At 44.9% G+C, this 17,610-nt stretch overlaps 1 protein-coding gene across 1 annotated transcript in view; it reads right to left on the bottom strand.

The window, feature by feature from the left end:
• The window catches only part of LOC111155309 (laminin subunit beta 4), an 88,503-nt gene extending 71,142 nt beyond the window's left edge, over nt 1-17,361 (bottom strand). Inside the window, exons 1-9 of the mRNA XM_022515452.1 lie at nt 17,328-17,361; nt 12,508-12,665; nt 9,394-9,529; nt 6,766-6,839; nt 5,251-5,439; nt 4,253-4,316; nt 3,869-4,083; nt 2,686-2,806; nt 826-1,014 (exon numbers count right to left, since the gene is read on the bottom strand). Coding sequence (XP_022371160.1) covers nt 826-1,014; nt 2,686-2,806; nt 3,869-4,083; nt 4,253-4,316; nt 5,251-5,439; nt 6,766-6,839; nt 9,394-9,529; nt 12,508-12,665; nt 17,328-17,361 — 1,180 coding nt within the window. The remainder of the gene's footprint in view (nt 1-825; nt 1,015-2,685; nt 2,807-3,868; nt 4,084-4,252; nt 4,317-5,250; nt 5,440-6,765; nt 6,840-9,393; nt 9,530-12,507; nt 12,666-17,327) is intronic.
• Between the last annotated feature and the right edge of the window lie 249 nt (nt 17,362-17,610).

Here is a 17,610-nt window from a genome sequence, read left to right as displayed (position 1 = left end):
AGGCAGGGCTCTGATAAACCCATCATAAGGCAAAAATTTCTTAAGTTGAAAACATATTTAATACATCTAACCTACCAAACATCACAGCTTAGTCTAGCCTGCCTTAGCAGTGCTGACGAAACTTACACAGCCTGACAGTTGGGCAAAATCATCCAACACACAGCCTGTTGTATAATAAAGCGTTGAACGTCTTGTGTAATTTACAGAATACCGCACTGAAAGTGAAAACGGAATGGTTGTGTGCGTACAGATTGGCTGTGGGTGGATTATTGGTTGTTTCCCTCCTGCCCAGCAGCGCTGCCTGGGAGCTGCCCCCCACCCCCAGCATGGGAGCAATGGTCATCCCCTTACGGCCAGCCTGGGGACAGACCCAAGTTTGAAATCTGAAGTAAGTTTCTACAGAATGCCTGTTGCTTTGGCAGCCTGGCAAAGTTGAAGCATCCTAAGTAGAGCCAGCTGGCCAGGGTAAGTCGAGTCCTTGTGGTTTAACTACTCCCTCCCGACCCCCACTGACCTCCAGGACATGCAGGTGTCCACAGCATCCTCTGAAACCACGTTCCCCCTCCTGGCTCAATCCAGGCGAGTTTCCCCTCTTACCAGTGCCAGCCACTGCCGCAGGGCTACCAGCCTGGACCTAGATCATTCGGCCCAAACTGTGCTGAGAACGAAGACTCTTAGAGCTGCAGCGCTTTTGCAAGCCCCCCGGCCCCTAAATCAGGCGCTTTGGGGATGCTGCAAAACTGAGCGGGGGGCTTGGGAGGGAGGCCTCTCCGTCAGCCTTTGCTCACACACGCGGGAGAGACAGACCGGAGGCCGGGGACTCACGGATGCAGGCGTACGGATCAGACATGGCCTTGACTGGGTCCCTGTAGAAGAGGGGTCTGCAGCGGTCACAGTGCTGCCCCTCAGTGTTGTGGCGGCAGTCTTCGCACACGCCCCCGCTGTGGCCGCCACTCCTCACATACGCAGTCATGTCGAAGTGACAGCGGTCAGAGTGGCTATTGCAGTGACAAGCTGAGGAGGGAGAGGGGTTATGAGAGATTGCTCAAGGTCTGGGGGACACCGGGACTGCATTGGCGCCAATCACTGCAGCCGTGTGCCCCTCCATCTCCTGCCACTTCCCCTCTTGTTAGAGACACACCAAGTATGCAAGGATTTTTTTTTTTTTAAAGATTTTTATTTATTTGAGAGCAAGTGAGAGAAAAAGAGATCACAGAGAGAGACAGACCTGCTGCTGCGTGGGGGAGCCTGACAGGGGGCTCCATTGCAGGACCCTGGAATCAAGACCTGAGCCCAAGGCAGACCCTGAATGGGCGGAGCCACTCGGGCATCCCCAGTACACACAAATGAAAACAGGGGAACTTCAAAGGATCTTCCTGGTGCTCTCTGTAAAATGTGCTCCTGATGTTTAATATTTGTTTTTCTTTTAATATCAAATAAACAAAAGTAAATCATTTAGGTGATCCAGAAGGCCTAGAATGCAATTTTTTTGTTTTCCAGTAAAGATACTTTTGCTGACTCAGGCTTTGTAAACTTGAATTTTTATTTCACATCTTCTGCGGGTCCAGGGACCCTCAGGTAAGATGTCAGAGTTGGGCCCCCGCCTGCTTCTCCATCTCTGCGGGCAGCAGGAGAGTGCGAAGGGTGGCTGTAGGTCATTCTCATCCCATCTGGGGCTCAGCCGGAGCACCAGCGGAAAGGACTTTGTCTTGGTGGTAGAATCTGTGCTGCATGCCTTGCTGGGGATTCCCTGTAAATAGCAAAATCTCAGGCTCCATTTTGCTGGGTGTGGCTCACTGTGACTCTCCCAGATGGCACATTATCATGAGATGATAACATCACCTTCCAGTCACCTCTTACTCCCTCACATCCTATCTGCCCCCCCCACCCGACCTCTACCAGTCTGGGAAAAGAAACCGAGTAACAAGTTTGTATGGAAGTTCATCAAAATTCAGAGGTGGCAAACCCATTACAAGAAACCCCTCTAACTTACTAGCCTAAATATTTCACAAAAAATACAACAGCCTGTCAGACTGGGTCCTTGTTTTCATCTCTCCTGACCCATGTGTTTAAGATCCAGTTCACAGGGGGTGCCTGGGTGGCTCAGTGGTTAAGCATTTGCCTTCAGCTCAGGTCATGATCCCAGGGTCCTGGGATCAAGTCCCAGGTTGGGCTCCCTGCTCACAGGGGAGTCTGCTTCTCCTTCTCCCTCTGCCTGCTGCTCCCCCTGCTTGTGTTCTCTCTCTTTCTCTCTCTCTGTGTCAAATAAATAAATAAAATCTTAAAAAAAAAAAAAAAAAGATCCAGTTCATGGACTGTATGATCATTCAGGAAAAGGGTAGGGATTTCCATACCAAACCTAGGCTTGCCAGATCCTGGCCCAGCCCTGTCCCCAATGACACTACCAGTCCGTGGCTCTGCCCCTCCTCTGGAAAGTGACCACATGACCTCCACATGACATGCATATTGTTTCGGGGTGTAAATTACTGCTCATGTTTGGTGTGAAGGCTTGAGAAGTTGGTATCCTTCTCTGCGAGGTCGTGGGAGACATTAGGATATCCCACAGCCAGAGCCGGGAGGACAGTCCCTCACCCCTGCCGCCCGCAGCCCCACTGAAATGGACTAAACTGGCCTTTGGGCAGCACAGAGCACCCTGGGTCCAGGCTGAGAACATTCCCCATGTACCTCTGCACGTGCTGTCCTGGTGGCCTGCTCCCGGCCTCCACGGGGCGTCGTGGAAGAAGTCCCTGCACCTCTCACAGTTTGGGCCATCTGTATTGTGCTGACAGACGCAGCGACCGTGAACCTGCGTGGTGTGGCAAGCGGGCTTTGCTGGAAGGATGCTGGGGTCTGTCACGTGGAAAGGGAAATAGCAAGCCGGGCGCCTCTGTGGGACTTAATGTCCCTTGCTGGTGACAGCACCAACTGGGACTAGCCTTTGTTATTTGTTCAACCAGCTCTTAAATTTTGGAATAAGTTTAAGAAATGCAATATATTTTTTGGCATTTCTGAGTTCTACTTTTAAGGCAACATATGGCAGACCACGCACCAGGAGAGACAGGATGGGGAGTGTGTGTGTGTCTGTGTGTGTGCGCGCGCGCATGTGTGCAGAAGGTGGCTGAGGAGCATAAGGGAAAAGAGAGAATTAGAAAACAGAAAGAAGCTGGAGAAAACGGTGTGATTCTCTTGGCTTTTCCACAAAATGCCGTGTATGTCCAAGTTCAAAGAGACAAGTTCTATTTCTAGTGAAATATGAGGTGGCTGACAGGGAAGCATTCCGCCTTGTCTGATCGTGGCTAACAGTTTACAATTATTTCGCGGACACACCCTCGGGACTCGGCATAAAAACACAATTCTCCTACTACATTCCTCTTTGGAGACTCGTCCCAAGCACGGGAGAGATCAGGGCTAGGAACAGTCATTCCCAGAGCAAGAACGTTACTTGGAGGGGTCGTTTCTGCAGTGACAGATTTTAGTCAAAGACCCTGGCATGGAGCAGAGGCTCTCTCACACAAGAGACCCCCAGTCACTTCTGTGGGACCCTCCAAAACCAAATAAAACAAAAAGGGAGCAAGATGGGGCTCCCCTGAGATCATAAATGGTAAATGCTACTCATTAATTCATCTGTAGCAGAATCTAGAAGAACCTCTGGCCAGAGAAACAAAGTCCACCCCCTCTCTCCCCCCCCCCCCCCCCCGTAGCCTGCCCAGCTGGTGGAGCAGGCCAGGCTGAATGACACCTGTGCCCACACAGAGCTGTCACTCTGATGGTGGATCCCCCAGAGAGAGTCTCATCTACATCCAGCAGCAGCACAGTGAAGGGAAGGTAAGAGCAGCTGAGTACCCTCTGGGATGGCTCAGGAACTCACCATCTCGGGAGGGCTGAACACGTCTCCCCGCACCTTCTGCGCCGGGCCACACTCGCTGGCGTGGCCATTGCAAAAACAGCTGCCCCGCACCACCATCTTATACAGAGCGTAGTAGTAGTTCCGCAGGGACTCATTCTCCCTCCTTCCGAGCAAAGTGTCCCCCAGGGTATGGAGTTTGGTAAAGTTTATCCTCAGATTTGTTAATGTCACGAGGTCTAGAAAAAGGAAAAACAGCAAAACAAAGCACACTTAGGTGGCCTCAGGTCAAGGGCCCCTCCCGGACTGACAGCCCCTTCATGAACTATGGACCCACAGTGACGAGGCATTCACCACACCCGGAATTCTAGAAAAGGAGCTGGTGCGAACACAGAGAGTGAGTCATACCCTGGATGTAGGGGCTGTAAGGGTTTGCAATTTCAAAGCTGGGATCCAGAACTTTTAAAACGACCTGTAAAACAAATATAGGTAAATGTATACGCATTTTATCCAAAACAGCCTTATTAAATATACTCTCGAAGAGATCCTGACCTTGCAAAAGGGCTGAGCCATTGCCTCTCCCGCTGCCTCTAAAATACAGATTGTTATTTGGGTTCTCACATGAATACAAGTCCAAAGAATAGAAATGAGTGAAAGATCTTAAACAGTCATTCTGGCTCTTTATGCCCAAGTGGTCTATGAAGGATCCAGAAGCGCTCATGGCTCCTGCCCAGGGTTGGGGTGGAGGGATGGGGTCATAGTTCAGTAGGTCATCATCCCTCTGGATCGGGTGGGGAATTCTAGAGTCTGTCCTCTGTCACCAGTTCTTTCATTCTAACTGATAAAATAATACAGCCCAACACCACTCCCACCCTGACTCTCTGCCAGGCACCAGCTTTGCTCAGAGGAAGCTCCTAGAAGGTTCCAGCTGGGTGCCAGTTGACACAACATGGAGAGAACACAACTTAACCAGGACGGCCACTAGCCTATAGCAAAGGGTTAAAAACAGAGGCTCCTTCCTCTGTGGGCCCTGTGCCCTGGTGCCCAGCCTGGGTCTCAGTCCCCACTCACCCTCAGCTGGGCCCTCTTGCAGAATTATTTTCCTTTTCTTTCTTAAGTAGACAAGGGGCTTGAACTCATGACCCTGAGAGATCAAGACCTGAGCTGAGATCAAAAGTCAGAGCTCAACCAACTGAGCACCCAGGTGCCCTGTGCAGAGTTATTTCCTATAAGGTAATTGCTATTTATCTGAGTTCAATTTAGACACCTTCATTCTTAAAAACAAAAAAACAACAGCTTGAGTTCTATTTTAGTAAACACTACCTAAGTTGTTTTCATTTAAATGAACCACAGGAGCTAAAAATGTTTTCATTTCTACCAGAGAAATCCAAGAAAGGAAAGGCTACCTCGCCACCAGTGGAGGGTTCGATATCCGAATATTTAGAGTCACAAACAAGGTCTCCCACTGCCTGGGCCTGGCCCGAAGAGATATTTGGAAAGGAAGCGGCACAGTCTTTCGCAAAATATTTGAGTACTTTCCAGGTGTGTCCATAGTCTGTGGAACGTTCGACTAACATCGCAGCAGGCCGAAAAGTCTAGGAAAACATGAGGTAAACTTTTAATGCTTCACAAAGTCAGATTTCGTTACCCACTTCAGATCAAACTTTTAGATTTCCTAGTCTCCGTTTTTCAAACTTTATTTGCATCTTTGAAAATCTATCATACAATGAACATACAGAAATCTCTTTCCAATCAGGGGTAAGCTTTCATCCCTCTGTACTTTATTAATGCCCAGTTTCCATATTTTAGCCCGGTGCTTGGCCGAACCCAGGAGTCCCCAGCTGGGGGCGGAGACTCTACTCACCATTTGCCCCTCTTTACTGAGACATCCCTAACCTCTGCCCCGTGGGACCCTCTCCCAGGGCCACCGCCTGCCCGGTCCCACTCTCCTCACTCCCACTTCTAATAATAAAAAGTCCCTTTTGTTGTTTTCCAAACAAACAAACAAACAAACAAACTTTATTCAAGTATTGCCTCGAATCTGGTTCCATTTAAAAGACGTGTACGGGCTGTGTGAATTATTCATTGAAGACGGGAGAGCCTGTCAATTTTTAAAAAAGCCAATGTGATTGATACTTTATAGTGATTTACATGTGGTTTTCTTTGACGAGAACACTTTTCTAGGCAAACTCCTCCAACACCTACCAGGAGGCTGATTCTGATTCCTAAGTGCAGAGTTCATCTCCTCAAGGATCCCACCAGCATTCTGAACACAGTCAGTTCCTGCACTCACCATTTTTGTATTATGATTTTAAATCTCTATGTATGTTCATATCCTTGATTGGACTGTGAGCCCTTTGAGGGCAGTCACGTGTAGGGCTTTTTTAAATTTCATTTTTAACTTATTTTCATTTTTTATTACCTTAAGTCTGCTTCTGGCCTGATGACAAAATTAGAATTTTGATGAGTGAGCTGGGAATAACTGCAGCCCAGGATTTCTCTGGCATCTAACTATCCTTAGTAAAGACCCTTTCATTTTTCTGCCTCTTTTGATCACAACCTTTCTGGATTTCCTTAAATAATCTCCACTTCCTGCCTTTTTCTCCTTAAATATATTTTTCCATTTCTTGCAGTCCCTATCACCCCAGGGCTTGGAGTTTTCCTTTCCGCTCTATCTTGTAAGATTTCTTTCTTTCTTTTTTTCTTTCTTCTGTTGACCATCTAAGTGATTAACTAATGAACGGCGGGGTTTTTGTTCTTTTTGTTCTGTTTTCCACTCCGGAACCAAAACCCAAATGACAAAGCTTCGGTAGAGATATACAAAGCCCTCTGTGCTCTGCCAGGAAGCAAGGAAGTGCACTCCCAGGCAAACCCACATCTGATAGGTAGATAGAGGGGGCAGCAAGCCCACACGTCTGTACCTTGAAGGTCAGAATGAGGTGGCTGAACTGAAATAATGTCTCTAGGTCCAATCTGATGCTGACATGATCAAGACCTAAAGAAAAATCCAGAAAGAAGAAAATGAGTGATTTCGAGAGACCTCTATTGATCACATTAATCCCCCCTGTGGCTTGCCCCTAGTAAAACCCGTTGAAATCACATAGCTGGGGATCCACACTCTTTCCTGGTCTCCTCCAATGGTTTCCCATAACACTCCATGCGCAGGAGAAGGTCTATTTGAGAGCAACACAGGGTTTACCAGGACCATGCGCCACATTCATGTTATGGTGGCAGGATTACATCCCTGCAAGGGACTTCCGGGACAGTCCCCATAGGTGGAAGGCGGGAACGCTTTGTCCTTGAACTCACCTCTTGACCTCGTGTGCACGTAACCGGGAGCTAGCAAGCCAGAGCCGGTAAAACCGACACACCCTATTCTTTCAGCAGCTGCTTAACGATCCCTTGGCCTAGTTTCATTGTCACTGAGCCTAAAACAGAGCTGACCTGTTCCCCTTGGAGTGAGGCTCTGCGCCCCCCGCCCCGCCCCCACCCTGGGACCGAGGAGGAGAGGTAGCCCGGCTGGGAATCTGCCCTGAGAGAGTCAGCGGCCCTCGACCTGCAGCCTGGACGTGGAGGACCAGCCCCACTCCGGACCTAACAGAAGCCCTGATTGCTCCAGAGCAGCCCTATCCTGTAGGAACTGAAGTCACACGACGTCACACGGGTCATTTCAGATCCTCTAGCAGCCACACGTCAAAAAGTACAAATAAGCAGGTGAAACTAATTTTAATGTATTGCACCCAATATATCAAAAGCAGCCTCATTTCAACATGCGGTCAACGTTTTTGAAAAAATTAATAATGCTCTCTGTTAACTATTAACAATGCTTCATTTTTTCCAAATGAAGTCTTAGAAATCTGGAGTGGTTTTACACCGTGAGCACATCTCCCTTCCGGTCAGCCGTGTCCTGAGTGCCCTGGAGCACACGTGGCGAGGGGCTCCAGGACGGAACAACAGAGCCCGGAGAGCAGTAACTGGGCTGTAGAGAATGGGAGGCCGTTCTCTTTGGGGGTGAATCACGCGGGAGGGTTTGCTGCTCAGAAGGCAGCCCCATTCCTGGCTCTGGGTCAAGAGCGTCTCACCCTTTCTAGAAAGGAGATCTCCTTTCCCCTCTTGAAGTTCTTGGCTGAGAACACTTGTTCTATGCAAACCTCGTCAGAGGGGCGCTCCCTCCATGAGGAGGTGCGGGACAAATGCTGGACATGTGGTTTAAAACAGCTGTTAAACAGGGCGCCTGGGTGGCTCAGTCTGTTGAGCATCTGCCTTCGGCTCAGGTTACGATCCCAGAGTACTGGGATCGAGACCCACATCAGGCTCCCTGCTCATTGGGAGTCTGCTTCTCCCTCTGTTCCTCAACACCCTGCTTGTGCGCTCTCTCTCTCTCTCTCTCTCTCTCTCTCTCTCTGTTCCTCAACACCCTGCTTGTGCACGCTCTCTCTCTCTCTCTCTCTCAAAAACAACAAAAAAACAGCTGTTAAGCAAAACGACATCAGTGAAGGCAGGTGGCTGTGGCAAAGCCAGTCCATGCACTAAGGAGAGCCCAGCTAGAGATGAGTAACTGGGATCCCAAATGAGCTGGCATTTTAGTAGACACCAATCCCCTGCTTGCCCAATGAATGGCATAGAATAAGAGCCTCATATTATGTTTGCCCTATATATTATCATCCTACACAGTATGATTATTCCCATGATCCCCAATGGCCTAGGATCCACTGTGGGAAATCTGCTTGGGCGTCTGAAGAGGATGGAGGACTGTAGCCCCAGTACAACGTATAGAGATATGGCAAGTGGAATTATTTGTGGGCTGAGGGTCCCGGGTGGGTTAAAGAGGAGCCATGCATGAGGGAGCTGGCCTACATCCACTCCAGCACGTGATGCCCAAGGCTGGGGTGGGACATGAGGAATTCCTGTCCAGTCCTGATTGGGGCACCTCGGAAATGGGGACAGTGAGGGCCGACAGAAGCCTCACTACCCCAATCGTTCATGAACAAGGAAGGGTACCGATCCAGGAAAGGAAAGACCTTCAGTTAGTACCAACTATCCTTTCAATTCAATTTTTATATGAAAATATTTGGCTCGCAGCAAGAAATGAAATGTTCTTTTTCTCTCTCCCTGCATGTGCTGCAGAAGGAAAAAGTACGCGGGGCTAATCCTCGGATTTCCCCTGGGGCATCCTTAATTCCACATACACCCGTGTGTTTCGTATTAGCCTTCATTTACCAGCACCTTGTAAGTGTCCTGTTTTGTTTCGTTTTTTTTTTGTTTTTCCACAAGGAACAAAAGGATGCACAGGTATTTTCTTCCTGCACATGGAAAGAGTGAAGCACTTGGGAGTTAGATGCTTAAAATACACTGAGTTCTCTGGAGGAAAATAACCTTTCCTGAAATGAAAATCCCGTCTGTTCTTACACGTGGTCTTACACTCTCCGTAGAGACTGTTCCATTCCAACAGGGCTCCTGGCTGTGAAATTGTTCCGAACATATAGCGCGAAAGACATCTTATTAAAAAATATAGAGAAATGAAAAACTGCAAAGGAACTCAGTCATACCATTCTCAGATTGCCACCATTTCCTTCCTCTCTCTGGTTCAAAACTTGTAATTACATTCTCAATGGTGTGGCTGAGGGATGCGGAGTAGGGGTCGTATGGAAATCTCGAGTCGCAGATGAAGCATTTTTGCTCCCCCTGGAAAAGACCATCATTTAGATCACAAATAAAGAGTCATAATTACTTATTGTTGATCTGAATTTAAAAACAAGCTGTACTTGCTATATTTGTCTTTCAATCTGGCTAAAAATAAAGAGCAAAGGAAATAACAAGACATCAATGTTTCCATCAATAGGTACTTAACAACAATGACAGATGCAATAAAAATATGACCCAGAAATTTTATAAATTGATATATTTGGGGTAAAAATGCAAATTCATAGCTTCACATAAATTTGTCTTACACAAATTTACTAATTTTTGTCCTACACAAGAGGCGGATGACCTGGAGGTTATGTGACACTATAGAGAAATAGACAGGATACCGTCTTTGAGTAGGGATTACTTTCTTTAGTTAGAAAAAGACTATTTGGCAAGAAATTAATGAAACACTTGGCCACCAGGTTTTCGGCAACCATCCTCCTTTCTCTCTCAGACATAGTTGTTGGCAGAAAAACTTGCGGTCACCAAAACCTCTACTTCATGGGTTTTGTAAAAACATGTGGATTTTGTAAAAGATTCTCATTGAACTTGTAACAGGGAGGCCTGCCCCCTTGTCTTGCAGTCTAGAAGGTCTTACTAGTGAATTGGAACTCCTTAACTTGGGATGGACTTCCAAAGATTACAACAGTCAATACTGGCCTTCGAGTTCGCCCAATTTAATGCATCTATCAGCCACATTTAAAAATCGAGTTGTCCCTGGATTCACTCAACTCTACCTACACTCTCTCCTTGATCTTCCTTGAGTTCACCAGGAACTTAACTGCCCTCCAGTCTTGACACAAGCTGTTCTCGGCTCCCCTCTTCTCCAGCCCTCAAATAGTCCCATCTCTCGCTCCTTCCCTTCTTTAGGGGCTCTGTTTAACTGCCCTCATCTCAGGGAGATGTCTGCCTAAAATACCACCATCTCCCTACCCTTAGGGCCTCTGCCACTGTTTGTTTCTTCCTCTGCTTTGTGATATTTCCTAAGCCCTTATCATTACTTGTTACTGATTAGATATTGTTGGATTATTGTCTGTCTCCATCATTAGAATTTAAGTTGAACGAGGGCAAGGACTTTGTTTTATATAAGGTTGTATGCTCCTTACCTAGAACAGTGTCTGGCACATAGGAGATGCTCAATAAAACTTGTTGACCAAATGCATGGTGATTTTGATGACTATTTTAGCTAACATCTGTCAAAGTAAACCAGCCTTTCAAGAGAGCCATATAATCTCTTTAGAATAACTGACCATTATAAGCCTTATACTTACCAAAACACCAAAATGCCTTTTGGAAATTAAGGAGCAATGGAAATGAAACCTATTCTGCATATGGGGGGTCTTGCCCCAGACCAGTTCTGAAAGAGCAGCAGAAACCCTATGATTCCATCAAAAGATGTCAAGACTTCAAAAGATTTCCAATAATACTATGGGAATAATTGGGGGAAAATGTTTAATTTGGGGGCTTATTCTGTAAATATTTTTAGAAACCTAGTCTTTGATGGACCTGGCTACATGGGCTGCTTAGTTGCAGTTAACCAGATGGGGGAGTCCCAACCTGGGTAACACTGTGGGTCAATGTTGACTTGAAGCATCTGAGAAAAATGTTTTGCTTGGTAATAATTTGTTAGATAATTGACGGGGATAAGAACCATCTTCTGTGTTGCACAAATATTTAAGAAGGTCATCCTTGTAGCCCTACCCAGAACACTTGGTCAGCCTGAAGACATTTTGAGATTTTTCCCCCAGCTCTAAGATTTTAAGATGTCTGGCATTCTTGAGACAAAAGAAACCTTGAAGTCTGATTTACTTCTACTTTTGGTGGTGTGACTTTGAAAGACAGGAGTACCACAACCTAATTATTTTCAGAGTATGTCATGAGTTGGCTATGGCAACAGTCAGCAAAATGCCAGTGGTTGGAGAACAAGATGGGTGATGTCAAAGATGGAGTGTTTCTAATACTAGAGTTGAGAACCACTTCTTTGGCCAGAGGGCCTGGAATTAGTGAAGTCACTGGAAAGGCCATCCATCCCACCTGGCCTAGAGCTGAACAAAACTTCTATTGTGTCATTTCCCTGCACATGTAGAGACTCTGCTTTCTGACACAAGTCCCTCCCAAACTTAGAACAGTGCTAAGCGCTCAGGTATTGTCTCCACTTATTTATAATCATCCTCTTTTACTAGAAACCAATTAGAATACAAAGCATTTCCCAGAGACCTCCAGGAGTTGCTTTCAATGAACAATACATGGAAAAGCCTGGGCCACTAACATTAGGCTTATGTCCAACTTTCTTCCTGCACATCCTCTTAAATAGAGGGTTGACGTGATGGCCCCAGGCTCCTCCGCAGGTAGGATACTCAGATGACCTTGGATGCTCATACTCCTTCCAGAGCATGAAGAAGAAAATGACTGTAAAGCAGCTGGTCCTTTTATGAAACTTGTCTTTAAGGGGCGAAAAAGGCATGAAAATATGTTCATATTGGGATCTTTTGGCCTTTAGACAAGACGATTTCCAAGTGGCATTGTGAGGCTGGCATGCCATCAATTTGATGTCCTTACAACCACCCCCATCCCTGAGGCAGGACAATGAGAACTCACATTCAGCCTAATGGCCTTGAGACCCTGAGGGATCTTTGCTCTTCACTGATTGTTCAACTAAATTTACTCTCCAGGAGTCACTAATGCAGCTATGAAGAATAGTACATTGTATAGTAATTGCCTTCAAAGACTGAACCAAGGAGGCTTTTCTGTCTAATCCCAAAGGTAAAAAGAAAGAGATGAAGCAGATCTTCCCTATTTCCTGATCAGTCCAGGGCTCCTGGACTTGGAATCGTTTCACCTGTGCCTCTGATGTTCAGGAAAGGGTGATGTGTCCTCCTTTCATGTTGCCGGGCTGCCCCCACTCCTGAAATACTTGGAAAAATCCATGTCATCAACAGAATAATATCCTAACAAATAAACCAGGACCCACCCACCTCGAGGTAGCTGAGGATGCAGTATTTCTGGGCTCCGTCCAGCCCGCAGGTAGAAGAAGCTGTGAGCTGTGCGCTGCGACCCACCAGGAGATCACCGGTGGTGGGGTGACAGGAGCCCCTTTTGCATTCATCGTGGGCTTTCGTGCAACTGAACAACCCTTGAACACAACAGACACGTTGCATACAAGGCAGTCTAAGAGTAGCAAAAGGCTTAAAGAAGCAACCGGTTAAGTTGGAAAGTTAAGAGTCCTATTTATTTTTAAAATAAAAATTGATGCTGTTGTGCCCTTGGCCTAATGGAAATCTCTTAGCCTGCCAGGTTTACCATCTGTGTTCATGACTCCACCTGGGCCAGCCTGTAGCTAGTGACCGATGGACACAATTCATAAGGCTGGCACCACTAGCTCCGGCTGGGGGCAACTCCGTGGTGCGGTTTATGCTCAGAACCTTTCATGGAGGAGGTTGAAGCCCCACTCCAGCTGGGACCATGTCCTGCTCCCACCTCCTCACTCTCTTACTCCTCAGAGTCTTCCCTCACTAAATCACTGACACATAAATCCCTGTCTCAGGCTCTGCATGGAGGAAACCTACCTTGAGACAGCCTGTACGTACTAGAAATTTTGTAATTTCTAGTTATGCACATTATGACAATAATGTGCATAGACACCAGGAAGGAAAATCTTAATCTAGCCTCTTATACCTATTGTTCCAACCGGTACAAAGTCAATCAGAGAATTTAAGAAATCCTTGGGAAACAACTTTCTCTTAAAACAGGTAAACTCAACTGACCCCTTTTATAACCTGAATTGCTGGGTTCGGATTCACCATGGAACGAATCATGCCCCTTTGGGATATTGTGAGAGATGGAGTTCCAGACCCAAGCAAAAATGGCCAACTGATTTTTGAGGCACCAAGGCAGTTCAAAGGAGGAAGGCTAGCCTTTCAACAAATAGGGCTGGAGGAACAGGACACCCACAGGCAAGGAAATGAACTGTAACCAATACCTTGCACCTTATACAAATATTAACACAAAACGGGCCTGGACTTCAGTGTAACATATAAAACTGTAAAGCTATAAAACTATAACACATGGGAGAAAGTCTTTGAGACTTAGGACTAGGTGAAGATTTTTAGGATTGACAACAAGAGCATGATCCGTCCAAGGAAAAATCGATAAATTGGACCTCATCAAAATGAAAATTTTGCAAATTACACTGAATGAAAAAAGCCAATTAAAAGGTTATGCACTGCATGGCTCCATTTCTTGAAAGACAGATTTATAGAGATGGAGAACAGATTTGTGGTTATCAGGGATTAGGGAGGTAGGGAGGAGGGTGTGGACAGAAAAGGGTCATACTAGGGCTCCTTGAGGGTAATGGAGCTGTTCCGAATCTTCAGTGATTGTCACGTGAATAAAACTGCATAGAATTTAATACACACACATGAGTGGGGGTAAAACTGATACAATCTGAATAAGGTCACATGACTATAACACTGTCAATTTCATTGTCAATTTCTTCATGGGGGGGACATAGGGGGTGGGATGGGGGGGGTTACCATTGTGGGAAACTAGGTGAAAGGCATATGGGCTCTCTTTGTATTATTTTGTACAACTGCATGAGAACCTGTAATAATCTCAAAATAAAAAGTGCAAAAGCCCACAGAATCCTCTGCCCCTTCAAAATCACCCCATCAGCCTCTGGACAGTAAATCAAGTAAACTGTACACTCTACAATAATATGCACATACATGGCCTGTTCTAGCTGCTCTTCTATACTTTTCCCTTGAGACACAGAGATTTATGTCAAGCCCTGATTCCAGCAGACAGGAGAGGGATGGGCATAAAATGGAAAATCATTCCCATACTGTGGAATAAGCTTGGTTTCTCTCCAGCTTTCTCAACTGTAAAACAATAAGAATTTTTTTATGGTCTTGTTTTGCATTGCAAAATCCATTGCAGGGGTTTCTTTCCTTCAATTTTTCCACCAAAAATAGAAGCTATTGAAAAGTAGTGTTTTCTTTCTCTTAGGTCCACATTTCCCATATAAACTATTCTTTTCATCTGGTCATTTTGTGATTATTATCAGACATTAATACACAGATCACAGTTCTATAGCTAAGAATATGACACATAATGTCTCCTTCCATGCAGGTTACCAGTTCCCCCTTTGGACAAGGAATTTTCTGTCTTCACTCTCATTGCAAAATTACTCTGATTCCAAAGCAAAGACACAACAGTGCTTTCTCCTTCTTGAAGATAGATACGTGCAAAAAGTTAGCACCGTTGCATACTTTTGTTTCATTGTATAATAAATGATCCTAGGTTGGTTAACATGGATTTTCTTTCCTTTTATTCACCCAATAACCCAAACCCAGATCTCCTTTTATCTGTAGGATAAATTACCAATCAGAAGTTTGGACTCCCAAAGACAGGCTTTTAAAGACAAGGTCAGATTTAAAAATCTCTGCTAATGCTGCTACGTGTGGATTAGCTAAGACTTCCCTTCCAGGGATTTATTCTTCTAGACAAGTTCCGTCCTGAATTCTTTTATTGGAATTGCTGCCTTAGAGGTTTAACATGTTTTTATAACTTGACTTGGCCTAACTTGTTTTGATCAGATGTGTACTTTTCAGAAATAAAAGTATCCCAGGACTTAGGGAAATTGAACTATTATTCTTGTAATAGTCTAAATGCAAATATGAATTTCCGGCCTCAAATACTTGGCAAAAAGTGGCTAGCAACATAAGCAGTTAAAGCTTCATGCCTGAACAGAGACAGCCTTAGCAATACCCTTCCTGAGTTGAAATTTTCAACTGCCAGATTATTCCATTAGCAACAGGTTGGAATTGATTCAGAGAATAAAGATCCTTATGTCTTTAGAGAATCAATGCATTCCTCAAAAACAACATGCATTTTGAAGATAGGATCTGGTTAAACATGAACTTAGAAGAGACCTGGTCATTTAAAGGAAATGCACAGCTCCATAAAGCATCATTTTGTAGAAATGACAGTTATTATATAATCTCTCATTTTGTATGTTGTTCTCATTCTCTTAAACACGTGGGATGTTTTCATATACTTTAGAGTTCATGTTGGAGTTTAAAGGCTGTAAAAATACACACACATTACTTACTTTGGGTAAGAAAACTTACAAAGAATGTGTGTTAGGTAAGTTCTGTACTTTGTTTCTACTTCCTAAAACCTGGTCAATGCGCATATTAGGATTCTTTCTCTGAATCTTCCTTAGTCTGAAGGCAATACTAAGCGCTTAAACAGGCTCCAGTTCTTATAGAAATGCCTGTGGTTGAACTATAAACCAGAAAATGCCCAAGCTGATGATATGGTTCGTAGTTTGACTACAGGCAATCCTAGAGATTTGGGTTAGATCAGGGTAAGCTTACAGTTGGAAACCCAGGATCTACTGTAGTGAGGTCTTTTCTTTTTTTCTTTCTCAAGATTTTTCTTTTAAGATTTTATTTATTTATTTGACAGACAGAGATCACAATTAGGCAGAGAGGCAGGCAGAGAGAGAGAGAGAAGGAAGTAGGCTCCTGCCAAGCGGAGAGCCCGATGTGGGGCTTGATCCTAGGACCCTGGGATCATGATCTGAGCTGAAGGCAGAGGCTTTAACCCACTGAGACACCCAGGAGCCCCCTCAAGACTTTTTTTTTTTAAAAGTAATTTCTACACCCAACGTGGGGCTCAAACTTACAATCCCAAAATCAAGAGCGGCACATTCCCGCCACTGAGCCAGCCACATGCCACGAGGTCCTTTTCTGCCCAAGCTAATTTGGTTTTGAAGATCTTTCATCCTAGAGAAAGGTCTCCTTATGGAGAACGGGTCTCTGAGCAACCGTGCTGTGGTTTAGGATTTTGGCAAGGTGTGGGGAAGTCATCCTATATGGAGGTTCAGCGATCCACAGTGCTTGCTTCTGATTTTGCACGCGAGTTTAGTCCCAAAAAGAGCACCCGAGGCAGATGTAGAGGTAAACAGCTCTTTTCTGACCACTGAGGCCAGAACTAAATTTCATTGTCCTGGGGGAGAGGCAGTGTAAAAGTCTCTGCTCCCAGCAATTTGTGGCTCATCTCCCCAAGGCAGAGAATTTCCAACAGAGAACAAATGAGCATTTCCTTCTTCGAGCTGTTCTTTCCTCCACCACCAGCAAATCTAACTGAGAGATTGCCTCGGGGTTTGGGAATAGCAACATTAAAACATGAGATTCTTCGTTGCTGCCATGAAGAAATTGAGCATGAATCTTTAAAGAGAAGATTCTAAGCAATTTAGTTAGCACTTAGTAACTAGAAGCAAAGCTGTTACAGAAAAGTCAGGATCAAAGAGCGTAATTGTTGGAAACATCCCCTCTATGACTAATGTAAATTATTCTCAGTTTATTAAAGATGGCAGAGGCGTGGAGGATTTGGCCCTTCAGTGGAAAGCTGCTGCTGCTGCTTACTCAGAAGAGGGAATTTTGCCTGTAAATTCTTCACAAGACCTCATTACTGGGACAAGTGCTACGTTCAAATGGGCCTCTATTTAAAAATTAAAATGCATTCTACTTGTAAAGAATCTAAAGTATTTTTACTTTCCTCAGTATCTTACTTATCTGCTGATAGTAATATTCCATTAAAGTTTGTTGAAATAGCTATGTGTGTACTATGTGTGGAATTTTCTAGTTACTGGTGGCAATTACGCAACAGAAGAACCATAAGAGCATACAGAACAGAAAAAAAGAGGTGGATATGTTTTTAAAAATCTTTACTAAATATTTCAGAACAATTCAGTAAAAGAAGAAAATGGATTTTGACCACTAATACTCACCAAGGTGCAAAAAAAAGGCCAGTTGAAATTGCATTCTTTTGTCAGGAGCTGATTAAATTCAATTTTGCTAGGGTAAAAAAAAAGAAAAGAGGTTAAAGTCAGTCACTGACAGAATCAATAATTGCCATTAATTTTCAATGATTTGAAAATTTGACGATTCTTTAGGGGCACAAAATATCTACAGTGTCCAAGTTCTTAAAAAGTAGGAGTATATAAAATTTTTACCCAATATTTGTTTTCTGTTTTCTTGAATTCAAAGAATACAATAGTTTGTAGGAGCTAA

This window comes from Enhydra lutris, unplaced genomic scaffold (assembly GCF_002288905.1).
Source record: "Enhydra lutris kenyoni isolate GAN:26980312 unplaced genomic scaffold, ASM228890v2 scaffoldscaffold40, whole genome shotgun sequence".
NCBI classification, from domain to species: Eukaryota; Metazoa; Chordata; class Mammalia; order Carnivora; family Mustelidae; genus Enhydra; species Enhydra lutris.
The sequence above is the reverse complement of the archived record's forward strand: the minus strand, read 5'-3'. Positions and strand labels throughout refer to the sequence as shown.